At 40.1% G+C, this 13,573-nt stretch overlaps 1 protein-coding gene across 3 annotated transcripts in view; it reads left to right on the forward strand.

Annotated features, from left to right (window-relative positions):
* The window catches only part of LOC134347901 (uncharacterized), a 65,548-nt gene that overhangs the window by 9,319 nt on the left and 42,656 nt on the right, over positions 1 to 13,573 (forward strand). For all 3 annotated transcript variants that reach the window (XM_063050497.1, XM_063050494.1, XM_063050495.1), the window contains exon 2: positions 8,671 to 9,093. In XM_063050497.1, coding sequence (XP_062906567.1) covers positions 8,842 to 9,093 — 252 coding nt within the window. In that variant the 5' untranslated portion in view covers positions 8,671 to 8,841. The remainder of the gene's footprint in view (positions 1 to 8,670; positions 9,094 to 13,573) is intronic.

Raw genomic sequence — 13,573 nt, forward strand, 5'->3', positions numbered from 1 at the left:
CCTGGTGCATTCTTCATCCCAAATGGAAGAACATTATATTCATATAACCCAGATGGGGTTACAAATGCTGAAATCTCTCTACCTCTATCCGTCAATGGAACACGCCAACAACCTTTTAACAAATCAATCTTTGTAAGGAATTTGGCTTGTCCAACTTTATCCACACAATCATCTACCCTAGGGATTGGATATGCATCAGTTTTTTTGTCACAGCACTCACTTTCCTGTAATCTGTACAAAACCTAATACTATTATCTGGCTTAGGCACCATAACACACGGCGAACTCCAATTCGAATTAGAATGTCTAATAATATCATTCTCTAACATATACTTAATTTCTTGTTCAGCAAGTTCACATTTTTCCCTGTTCATTTGATACGGATGTTTTATGGGTTTTGCATCTCCAACATCTACATCATGTGTAGCTATCGTGTTTCTTCTAGGAACATCTGGAAGTAAATCTCTATATTTAAAAATTAACTGTTTCATCTGCTCTCTCTGCTCTGGCTGTAAATGAGCTAGTTTTTCATCAATATTTTCTAGAATTTTTGAATTTGGTAACCTGGCTGAAATAATGTTGGGTTTAAAATGAGTTTCAGATGAATCATCTGTTAAGTTTTTATCAAGATCAGACTCATTACTGATCACAACAGTCATAGTAGCAGCTTCTCTCTCATAATACGGTTTTATCATATTTATATGACATAGCTGTGTTGGCTTTCTTCGATCTGGGGGTTTTATCATGTATCTACATCATTTACCTTAGATTTAATCTCATAAGGACCATGAAATTTAGCTTGTAATGGGTTCATTTGCACCGGGAAAAGAACCAACACCTTATCTCCAGGCTTAAATAACCTCATCCTAGCTTCCTTATCATACCAAGTCTTCATCTTCTCTTGAGCCAATTTTAAATTTTCCTTTGCCAAGCTACAAGCTTTATATAATCTTTCTCTAAATTTTAAAACATAATCTAGCAAATTAGTGTGTACCTCTTTATTAATCCACTGTTCCTTCAACAAGGCCAAAGGTCCTCGAACTCTATCTCCAAACACAAGTTCAAAGGGACTAAAACCTAATGATTCCTGCACTGCCTCTCGTACTGCAAAAAGTAGTAAATGTATACCTTCATCCCAGTCCTTTTCATTTTCCACACAATATGTCCTAATCATAGTTTTTAATGTAGAATGGAATCTCCAAGGCTCCTTGCGATTCTGGATGATAGGCTGATGAAATAACCTGTTTTGCTCCCAGTTTATAAACTATCTGCTGAAACAATCCAGACATAAAATTACTACCTTGATCCGATTGTATCATTGTTTACCCTCCATTGTGGCCCCTAAAGGTTACAATAATATTTTTTTAATTTCCCAAAATATGAGGCAACGTTAATATTAGGTTTGATGTCACTGAAAGATTCTTTGTGATCTCATTGAAGTGGCCTTGCATTTTAAAAACAAAACCTTGAAACGTATGCACAAGGATAGGATGGTGACTGGTTGTGTAGGATGTTTGGCAGTGAAATATTATGTTAATTGTAGTTGACATTTGAGAAGGGTGCTGGTTCCCTGTGTTTAAAATTTAGTAAGTATGGTGATGATTTGGGAACATCGTTATTGCTTTGAGACTTAAAGATTTCAACAGGTTTGGTAAGTCATTTTATTTGTATTTTGCTACGTAGTGTTATAGAAATATAAATTACTTCACACACAGGTACTATATGAATAGCCTTAATTTTAATTTGCAAGGAGAAATGGTTTCTTCAACATAAAACCATTGCTTAGTTATTCTGATGAATTCTTTAACTATAGCACTTTCCTCATTTAAATTCAAGAATTTGTGAAGTATTTGAAACAATACTTTATCAAAAAGAAGTTAATTCCTTTGCCATTATTTGATTGCTCATCATGTCAGAAGTTTCAATTTGTGAATAGTTTATGTGAACTCAGAATGTTTTCAATTGGATTTTTTAAAATGTGTTACATCTTCTACTAAACTCAAAAACCATTAAGTATAGTGTAAATTAGGAAATAGGTTTGAGAGACAAAACAAATGGACTTCAGGTACATGGTGTTTTTTCTGTTATCTTTCACCAGAAATCTCATTCTCAATGCCCATTTCAGAAATAAGGAATATATCATTATGATAGACCGAACAGCTCATAACGGTGTGCAAAAATCAGGGAGGGGAAAAGAAGATAAGAACAGGAGTAATCTATTTAAACCCTCAGTCATGTTCTGTCATTCAGTGAAGTTATGCCTGATCTCATACTCTCATATTTTCATTTGTTGTAGGAGGAGGCCATTATGTCCATCAAGTCAATGCCAGTTCTCAGAGCAATTCTATGCCTCTATGTATTTCCCTGTAACCTTTCATCTCATATGGACATCTGCTTCATGATGATTCTTCTATGGCCATTGGATTATTTATAGTAGCCAATTAATTTATTCAATAGCATAACATAGAACAGTAAAGCACAGTATGGGCCCTTTGGCTCAAGATGTTCTAACGTATATAAACTTCATGATCAATCTAGTTCTTTCCTCCTACACAATCCATAGCCCTCCATTTTTCCTACATCTTTGTGCCTATCTAAGTGTCTTTTAAATGTTCTCATTGTATCAGCATGTACCAACATCCCTGGAAGTGAGTTTCAGACACCTACCATTCTTTGTCTACTACCTCTGACATCTCCCCTAAACTCTCCTCCATTCATCTGTCCTCTGGTATTAATTATTGCTGCCCTGGGAAAAAGTTGCTGGGAATCCACTCTGTCTAAACCTCTCATAAACTTGTATACCTCTGTCAACTTGCTTCCATCACTCCAAAGAGAAATGCCCTAGCTCACTCAGCCTTTCTTTATAAAATATGTTCTCTAATCCAGGCAACATCCTGGTAAATCTCATCTGCACCCTCTTTAAAGCTTCCACATTCTTCCTGTAATGAGGCAGCCAAAACTGAACAGTGTGGTCTAACCAGTTTCCTAGAGCAAAGCATTACTTCATGGCTCTTGAACTCAATTTCCCCACTAAGGAAGGTTTCTTAACCAGCCTATCAACTTGAAAGTAAATTGATTATCAAAGTCCATATATATGTCACCATATAAAATCCTGAGATACATTTTCTTGCGGGCATATTCAATAAATCCATATAATAATGATTATAACAGAGTCAATGAAAAGTAGCACCATCTTGGATGTTGAACCAGTGTGCAAAGGATAACAAACTTTGCAAATACAAAAAGAAAGAAATAATACATTAATAAGCAACAGATATCGAGAACATGAGATAAGATGCAAATATCTTGCGTGACAACTTTGATAGATCTATGGACTTTGACCCTAAGACCTCTGTGTTCCCTGTACCACTAAGAATCCTGCCATTGACCATGTACTCTGCCTTCAAATTTGATCTTCCAAAGTGCATCACCTTACACTTTTCTGTATTGAACTCCATTTGCCACTTCTCTGTCCAACTCTACTACTTGTCTGCATCCTATTGTAACCTATGGCAACTTCCTGGGGTGTATGGGGTGTCAGAGGGGTAGCACCTCTGCTGAGGGAGCATGTCGCATCCTTTTCAAGGCGGTTAGTCCACCTTTGGTCCCCACTTGGCACTCAGCTCTCACCTGTGGCTCCCCGTAGCTGTTGGCATGCGACAGCGGCCACACCCCAGGCAACGGCTTCGACAAGCCGGCTAAACCAGGTGAGGGTAGCCGACGGGTCTCAAACCCTCGGTGAGATAGGGAGTTGTCTATCCCAGCATGTGAAGACAGACTCCGGTGGATTGAGCGGACGAGACCATTGGAAGGTCCAACGGTCAAGGAGGTGGTCTCTGCAAGCGTCGTGGAATGTGTAGAGCAAGACAAGACCCAGAAGACGTCCTGGTCATCCACTGTGCCTAGTCCCATATCCAGCCGTCTTGACTCTGTCTTGCCACTGGATCCAGATGGGAACTGGGAAGAGAGATTGAGGCTGACACTGCGCAAGTCACCGTCACTTAAATCCAAATCACGCGCTAGTCTCGACACCATCGTAATGGTGTCGAGGTCCTCATTGACATCGACGATGGACGAACACATGGCAACTTCCTGCACTATGCACGACACCCAGGAAATTATAGACCAGCGAGTCTTACTTTAGTGGTTGGTGTGTTGATGGAGAAGATCCTGAGAGGCAGGATTTATGAACACTTGGAGAGGCATGATATGATTAGGAATAGTCGGCGTGGTTTTGTCAAAGGCAGTTCGTGCCTTATGAGCCTGATTGTATTTTTTGAGGATGTGACTAAACACATTGAAGGTAGAGTAGTAGATGTAGTGTATGTGGATTTAGCAAGGCATTTGATAAGGTACCCCATGCAAGACTTATTGAGAAAGTAAGGAGGCTTGGTTTGTGGATCCAGAAATTGGCTTGCCCACAGAAGGCAAAGAGTGGTTGTAGACGGGTCTGCATGGAGGTCAGTGACCAGTGGCATACCTCAGGGATCTGTTCTGGGACCCCTTCTCTTCCTGATTTTTGTAAATGACCTGCATGAGGAAGTGGAGGGATGGGTTAGTAAATTTGCTGATGACACAAAGTTTGGGGGTGTGGTGAATAGTGTGGAGGGCTGTCAGAGGTTAAAGTGGGACATTGATTGTATGCAAAACTGGGCTAAGAAGTGGCAGATGGAGTTCAACCCAGATAAGTGTGAGGTGGTTCATTTTGGTAGGTTAAGTATGATGCAGAATATAGTATTAATGGTAAGACTTGGCAGTGTGGAGGATCAGAGGGATCTTAGGGTCCGAGTCCATAGTACACTTAAAGCTGCTATGCAGGTTGACTCTGGTTAAGAAGGCATACGGTGCATTGGCCTTCATCTGTGGGGTTGAGTTTAAGAGCCAAGAGGTAATATTACAGCCATATAGGACCCTGGTCAGACCTCACTTGGAGTACTGTGCTCAGTGCTGGTCACCTCACTACAGGAAGGATGTGGAAACTATAGAAAGGGTGCAGAGGAGATTTACAAGGATGTTGTCTGGATTGGGGAGCATGCCTTATGAGAATAGGTTTAGTGTACTCGGCCTTTTCTCCTTGGAGTTGTGGAGGATGAGAGGTGACCTGAGAGAAGTGTATAAGATGATGAGAAGGATTGATCATGTGGATAGTCGGAGGTTTTATCCCAGGGCTGAAGTAGCTAGCACAAGAGGGCACAGTTTTAAGGTGCTGGGGTGTAGGTACAGTGGAGATGTCAGGGGTAAGTTTTTTACTCAGAGAGTGGTGAGTGTGTGGAATGGGCTGCCGGTGACGGTGGTGGAGGCAGATACGATAGCATCTTTTAAGAGACCCCTGGATAGGTACATGGAGATTAGAAATATAGAGGTAACTCTTGGTAATTTCTAAAGTAAGTACATGTTCGGCACAGCATTGGAGGCAGAAGGGCCTATATTGTAAAATAGTTTTTCTATGTTTCTACCTCCAACCTTTGTGTTTTCTGCAGACTTACTAACCCATCGCTCTATTTCTTCATCCAAGTCATTTATAAAATTCACAAAGAGCAGAGGCCTCTGGAACAGATCCCTGTGGAACAACACTGATCACCAACCTCCAAGCAGAATACATCCATCTACTGCCACCCTCTACCTTTTATGGGCAGGCCAATTCCAGATCCCCACAGCCAAGTCCCCATGGATCTCATGATTCATGACTTTCTGTATGAGCCTAACATGGGAACCTTGTCAAACACCTAACTAAAATCCATATACACCACATCCACTGCTGTCTGTTCATCAATTTTTTTTGCCACCTCAAAAAGCTCAACTAGGCTCTGTGGGTCTACACACTGTCTGTAAAACCATGTTGACTATAGTTTACCAAATGCTCATAAATCCTGTCTCTAGGAATTCCCTCCAACAGTTTGCCCAGCACTGATGCAAGACTCACTTGTCTATAATCCCCAGCATTATCCTTATTACCTATATTGAGCAATAGAACAACATTTGCCGCCCTTTAATCTTCGGGTACCACTCCTCTAGCCAGGGAGAATGCAAATGTAATTTTCATAGGAAGGAGGAGGAAACTGGAGCAGCCTGTGTGGTGTGCGGGGGCAGGTGAACATTTCACACACACCCAGTACTGGAGGTCAGGGTAAACCTGGCTGTGAAGTAGTAACAACAGCTACAATGCCATTGTGCCCCAAGTGATCGCACTTTACATTTCTTCATGCATTTTTCCATAAGTAAATGGTGTTTTGTAGACCATGTATTGGTGCAGGGGTGGAACTTTTAGAGCTTGTGCAAAATCAATGATAATCTTATAAAAATTTATTTCATATACCATGGTAACTTTAAGCAGAGATTTTTTATTGATGAATGAATTAGTAACAAAAATTATGGACTTTTATAAGGAAAAAAGATGAGTCCAGTTGCTGATTTACATGTATTCATTGTTATAATATTAATAGATAACAGTGACAGTTGCAATTAAATGCATTTTAGAAAACCTATTCAAAAATTGTTCATCTTAACCTTTTAAAAAGACAATTGAAAAGATAACATAACTTCTAAATGGTATTATTACTGTAACCGTTTACTATTCAAATACTGATGCCTATACCAAGTCTGCGAGGTTTTCAAAACTTACCTTATAATGTCACATGTTCTAATAACCATCTAGCTGGTGCCAAGCTGATGTGAGACCTTTCTTGTGAAAACTGCTCTCAGGGTGTAAAAAATCATTGTCTGCTTCATTTGGCAGTAAAGTTAATTATATTTCTTTTTATGAGTGGAGCTTAAAGAATCGAGGGTTTAAAAACAAATTTTTGTGCATGCCATCTTGGGCACACATTCCATAAGTTTACCAGCTTTGCTTTAGTGAATTGTTATAACAGGAATCTGTTAAAATACCACTAAAAGTTCACACCTGAGCTTGGGGTTGTGACTGTACCTCTTGCCTCTAGGGTATGCTAAGTCCTGAAGTGTAGTTTATGTGCCAAAAATGCACGAGGACTCTTGATTTTACAATCTGTTATGTTATGACCTCGCACTTTGCTATCTGCCTACACTGCCCTTTTTCTGTAACTGTAATACTTTATGCTTCTTTCTGTTATTCTTTTCCTTTGTACTCCAGTGCATTGATGTGATGAAAAGATCTGTATGGATGGCATGAAAAACAAAGTTTCTGGTATCTCAGTACAAGTGAAAGTAAAAACTAATTTTGCTACTATTAACAGTTCCACACTATTCATAACAGAAATACTACGGATTTTCAAGTACATTTACCAAATTTGATTCGTTACATGTATACAAACTCGTATCACTTTGTGAACATTTGTAGAGCTAAATATGTTAATGCTACCGCACCAATATTTTGAGTGTTCAATCTTCATCTGTAGCTTCTATAACCCCACTGTTATTCAGCTTTCTAGTACAGTATGATGGACTCTTGACCTCACAATTTACTTCATTATGATCATGTACCTTACTGTCTATCTGCACTACACCTTACATGTGGCTGTTGTACTTTATTCTGCATTCTGTTTTTGTTTTACCTGCACTACTCAATGCACTGTGTAATGATTTGATCTGTATGAACAGCATGCAAAAAAAGCTTTTCACTGTATCTTGGTATAATAATAAACCAATTTTATTTTTATATTCTTTGTCTGTTTTCTTTCCTATCAGGTTTAATCTCACTCCTTTCAATAATACATATAAGTAAGATGTCTTCTGTTCTGTCTTGTACACTTCTTTTTCTCCTTTATGCAAGGGGCAATTTAGAGGAGCCATTATTCTTACCAACTTGAGTAATACAGTATGAAGTGGGCCTTTCGGCCACGCTCTTCCGGATGCCCATCTAAGCTAGAATCACTTGCCCATGTTTGACCCATATCATTATAAACATTTCCTATCTATGTACCTGTCCAAGTGTCTTTTAAATTTTGCTATTGTACCTGCCTCAATTACTTCCTGTAGAGCTTATGCCACCCTCTGCTTGAAGAAGCTCCCTTGAGTCCCTTTTAAATCTTTCCCCTCTCATCTTAAACCTATTTCCTCTAGTTTTGATTCCCCTTACCTTTGCACTAACCTTGTCTTTGCCCCTCATGATTTTATGTATCTGCTCAGTCTCTTATGCACCAAGGAATGAAGTGCTAACCTGCTCAGCATCTCCTGTAATAGGCCCTCAGGTCAGATCTCCTGTGCACTCTTTCCATCTTAATGACCTATTTCTTATGGCAGGGTAGCCAAAACTCTGTACCGTGTTCCAGATGTGGCCTCGCCAACATCTTGTGCAACTGCAACATAACATCCCAACTCCTATACTCAATGCTCTTGCAATGAAGAAGGGAAAATGGCTTCTTCACTGATGCTGCCTGATTTCCCGAGAGCTTTAGGTTTTTATTTAACCCAGTTTACATTGCTTACATTGAATTCCGATTTCCATAGTGAAGTTGGCAACAGCTTTACCTGTATGCTGGAAATGATAAAGTATGCTTTGCTTATCAGGGTAAGAATGAGGAATGAATAGTTTTTTTATTGTACCAGGTTCAAAGTAGTACTACTCCCGCTTCAAGAGTATATATTAGTTGTGAAATATTTTGGAATGCTGAAATTTTTGAACCGTGCCCTATAAGCATCAGCATTCTCGTTTTTGCTGTATTCTGAATTCATGTATCTCAATTGGTGATTCTAGGCATCAATAATTCACTGTCACGCACAAGTACGAAAAGGAGCCCATGGAATGAAGCAGTCCTGACATGCAAATGCTTACCAGTTGCTACCCAAGGCAACAGTGAAACAAGGAAGAAAATAAATGTACAACAAGTAAATTGACAACAAAATCATTTGGTCAAGCAAATCTAAAATGGAGCAGGAAGAGCAAGTGGTCATGCAGGAATTGGTAGGCAGAATTACTGTTTATACCATTACGGGATGTCTTCATTGCCTTAGAGCAAAGGCTCGTCTGACCAATGAGGGTCTCCCATTCGTTGAAGTAAATATAAAGGATAATCCTGAAATAAGGGATCAGATTATCAACCTCACTGGGCGTCACACTGTACCACAGATATTCTTCAACAACAAATTTATTGGAGGAAATGAAGATTTTCAGAAATTGGTAGGTACAACCGGTGCTGAAATTAAGGCATATGATTTTACATCATCTCAATCTTGTGCATTACTGCTGTATTTTATCAATGATAAATATTAAAAGTGAAAAGTAGTTATTAGAAACAAGGCCAGCATAACTAGTTTAGACATTGAAAGTAAAAGAATATGTAGCTACTGCAACTAGTTTGAGTTTGTCAAATATTGTGATTAGTCATTGTTCATGTTTTTATTGCTGTTCACTGAACTTCATAGTTGCTGATAATATGGCTAAACAAAAGAAAAACTGTCTGCATGTGTGTTGTTTGGATTTCCAGGATATTGTAACTTCTAAATGCAATTTGTTGTAGAAATTATAACGTGTACCAGTATTAGCATATAGGACAATATCTATTGCATTGGCTCAACTAGTTTAATCTGCTGTAACAAACAGAAACAGTTCAAATGAATTTGGCTGTGTTCTTGTTCAACAGTGCAAATGGCTTGCCATAGAATAACGTAAAATGCTAGGTAAATCTGAAGTATGAAAAGAAAATGTCTGGGTAAAAATAAGTAGACTATGAAACGTTCAACATCTATTTTGTTAACCTATTATGTTACCATGCTCACAAGAGGTACAAAACAATTATGTATGCTGATCAATACTGAAGAAATATAACCTGAAATTTAGGGAAAATCTGAGTTTCATTTGCACATCATCTTCAAGTGAGTATCGTGAGCATTTTTGGGCCCCTTATCTAAGAACAGATGTACTAGCATTGGAGAGCGTCCAGAGGAGATTCATAAGAATGATCTCCGGAATGAAACGGTTACCATATGAGAAGTGTGTGATTGCTCTGGCCTGGAAGAATGGGTGGGGGGGGGGGGAGAAATCTCACTGAAATCTATTGAATATTGAAAGGTCGCGATAGAGTGAATGTGGAGAGAATGTTTCCTATAGTGGAGGGAGTCTAGAACCAGAGGAAAAGTTCAGTTATTATCAAAGTATACAACTCTGAAATTCTTCTCCAGGTGGCTACAAAACCAAGAAAGAAAAGAATGGCATCACACACAAAACGCTGGAGGAACTCTGCAGGCTGGGCAGCATCTGTGGAAAAGAGTAGAGTTGACGTTTTGGGCTGAGACCCTTTGGTGGGACCTGGAGAAGGGTTTCAGCCTGAAACATTGACTGTACTCTTTTCCCCAGATGCTGCGCGGCCTGCTGAGTTCCTCCAGCATTTTGTGTGTGTTGCTTGGATTTCCAGCATCTGCAGATTTTGTCTTGTTCGTGATAAGAAAAGAATGGGCAGCACAATCATCAACCGCCAAAACCCTCCTCCCTGCACTAAAAACTAATGAAAACAGAACAAGCACAACAACCACCCCCCCCCAACCTCGCTCCCCCATACTCAAAAAAAAAATGAGAAAGTCAGGGTGAAAAATACAGAATATAAAAAGACTATAAGTGTGAAAGAAGTCTATAGTCCAAATCCATATCCAAAATGCAGAAAACATGGGTAACATTCTCCAGACACAGTGGCAGGCCTTTCCCTCTCCTTAGCAGAGCGACTTTCCCCAGCAATGGAAAGGCCGTCTCCCCTCTCCACAGCAGAGTGATCCCACCAGTGATCAAAAGGCAGGCAGCCAGCGCTCACTTTCTGCATTCACCTTGATGTTTCAATCTCCCTCGTCGCTTTAATCGACGAACAATGGAAGCTTTAAGAAGGACGCCCCTTTAGAATAGAGATTAAGAGGAATTTCTTTAGCCAGAGAATGCTGAATCTGTGAAATTCATCGCCACAGATGGCTGTGGAGGCCAAGTCATTGGGTATATTTAAGGTAGAGGCTGATGGATTCTTGATTAGTAAGGGTGTCAAAGGTTACGAGGAGAAGAAAGGAGATGGATCATAAATCGGCCGTGGTGGAATCGTGGAAGGGACTCGGTGGGCCAAATGGTGTAATTTTGCTCCATTTGTGTCTTACGGATGAAACAATTGGTTATAGCTGACGGTGCACAGCTGCAGCAACTTGGGTTCAGAGAGTTATAGAGAAGCACAGCACAGAAACAGGCTCTTCAGCTTAACTAGTCCATGCTGAAATGATTTAAAGTGCCTACTCCCAATGACCTGGACTGTAGCCCTCCATATCCCTACAATCCATATACCTATCCACACTTTTCTTAAACTGTGAAATCAAGCTCGCATGGACCACTTGCAGATCATTCCATATTCTCGCAACCTCTGAGTGAAGAAGCTTCCTCTGCAACATTTTCATATGATGTAGTCTGACCTTTCCGAATCTTTTTTCTAAAATTATATGATGAGAGGAGCGAAGTTAGCGACATTATGGGTCTTGTCTGATCTAGCCCTGTTTTGCCTTTTTTGGGGTTTTTTTTTTCCTCTTTTTCTTTTGGGTTTTTTTTTGTTTATATATTTTTTCTTTTTATTTCTTTGTTAATGTTTAATCTCATTATGAGTTTGGAAGTCTTTATTTCTATGTTACTTAAAATTCATTTTATATATGCTGATGAACATTTTTCCAATCTCTTTGTACCAACTTTGTTATTGAGTTTATCATTTTGAAAAATTAATAAAAAGATTTAAAAAGAAAGAAAGAAGAAGCTTTCCCTCATGGTCCCCTTAAACTTTTCACCTTTCACTATGAAGCCATGACCTCTGGTTGTAGTCCCACCCAGCCTCAGTGGAAAAAGCCTTCCTGCATTTACCCTGTGTATACCCCTCATAAATTTGTATACTTCTATCAAATCCTGAGTACAGTCCTAACCTATTCAATCTTTCCTTATAACTTGGGTCCTCCAGACCTGGCAACATGCTTGTAAATTTTCTCTGCATTCTTTTAAACTTGTTCACATCTTTCCTGTAGGTACTATTGGTGACCAAAATTGCATACAATACTCCAAATTAGGCCTTACCAACATCTTGTGCAACTTCAACATAGAAACATAGAAAATAGGTGCAGGAGTAGGCCATTCGGCCCTTCGAGCCTGCACCGCCATTTATTATGATCATGGCTGATCATCCAACTCAGAACCCTGCACCAGCCTTCCCTCCATACCCCCTGATCCCCGTAGCCACAAGGGCCATATCTAACTCCCTCTTAAATATAGCCAATGAACCGGCCTCAACTGTTTCCTGTGGCAGAGAATTCCACAGATTCACCACTCTCTGTGTGAAGAAGTTTTTCCTAATCTCGGTCCTAAAAGGCTTCCCCGTTATCCTCAAACTGTGACCCCTCGTTCTGGACTTCCCCAACATCGGGAACAATCTTCCTGCATCTAGCTTGTCCAATCCCTTTAGGATTTTATACGTTTCAATCAGATCCCCCCTCAATCTTATAAATTCCAACGAGTTTAAGCCCAGTTCATCCAGTCTTTCTTCATATGAAAGTCCTGCCATCCCAGGAATCAATCTGGTGAACCTTCTTTGTACTCCCTCTATGGCAAGGATGTCTTTCCTCAGATTAGGGGACCAAAACTGCACACAATACTCCAGGTGTGGTCTCACCAAGGCCTTGTACAACTGCAGTAGTACCTCCCTGCTCCTGTACTCGAATCCTCTCGCTATAAATGCCAGCATACCATTCACCTTTTTCACCGCCTGCATGCCCACTTTCAATGACTGGTGTATAATGACACCCAGGTCTCGTTGCACCTCCCCTTTTCCTAATCGGCCACCATTCAGATAATAATCTGTTTTCCTATTTTTGCCACCAAAGTGGATAACTTCACATTTATCCACATTAAATTGCATCTGCCATGAATTTGCCCACTCACCCAACCTATCCAAGTCACCCTGCATCCTCTTAGCATCCTCCTCACAGCTAACACTGCCGCCCAGCTTCGTGTCATCCGCAAACTTGGAGATGCTGCATTTAATTCCCTCATCCAAGTCATTAATATATATTGTAAATAACTGGGGTCCCAGCACAGAGCCTTGCGGTACCCCACTAGTCACTGCCTGCCATTCTGAAAAGGTCCCGTTTATTCCCACTCTTTGCTTCCTGTCTGCTAACCAATTCTCTATCCACATCAATACCTTACCCCCAATACCGTGTGCTTTAAGTTTGCACACTAATCTCCTGTGTGGGACCTTGTCAAAAGCCTTTTGAAAATCCAAATATACCACATCCACTGGTTCTCCCCTATCCACTCTACTAGTTACATCCTCAAAAAATTCTATGAGATTCGTCAGACATGATTTTCCTTTCACAAATCCATGCTGACTTTGTCCGATCATTTCACCACTTTCCAAATGTGCTGTTATCACATCCTTGATAACTGACTCCAGCAGTTTCCCCACCACCGACGTTAGGCTAACCGGTCTATAATTCCCCGGTTTCTCTCTCACTCCTTTTTTAAAAAGTGGAGTTACATTAGCCACCCTCCGATCCTCAGGAACTAGACCAGAATCTAACGAGTTTTGAAAAATTATCACTAATGCATCCACTATTTCTTGGGCTACTTCCTTAAGCACTCTGGGATGCAGACCATC

This window comes from Mobula hypostoma, chromosome 6, assembly GCF_963921235.1.
Source record: "Mobula hypostoma chromosome 6, sMobHyp1.1, whole genome shotgun sequence".
In the NCBI taxonomy this organism is placed as follows: domain Eukaryota; kingdom Metazoa; phylum Chordata; class Chondrichthyes; order Myliobatiformes; family Myliobatidae; genus Mobula; species Mobula hypostoma.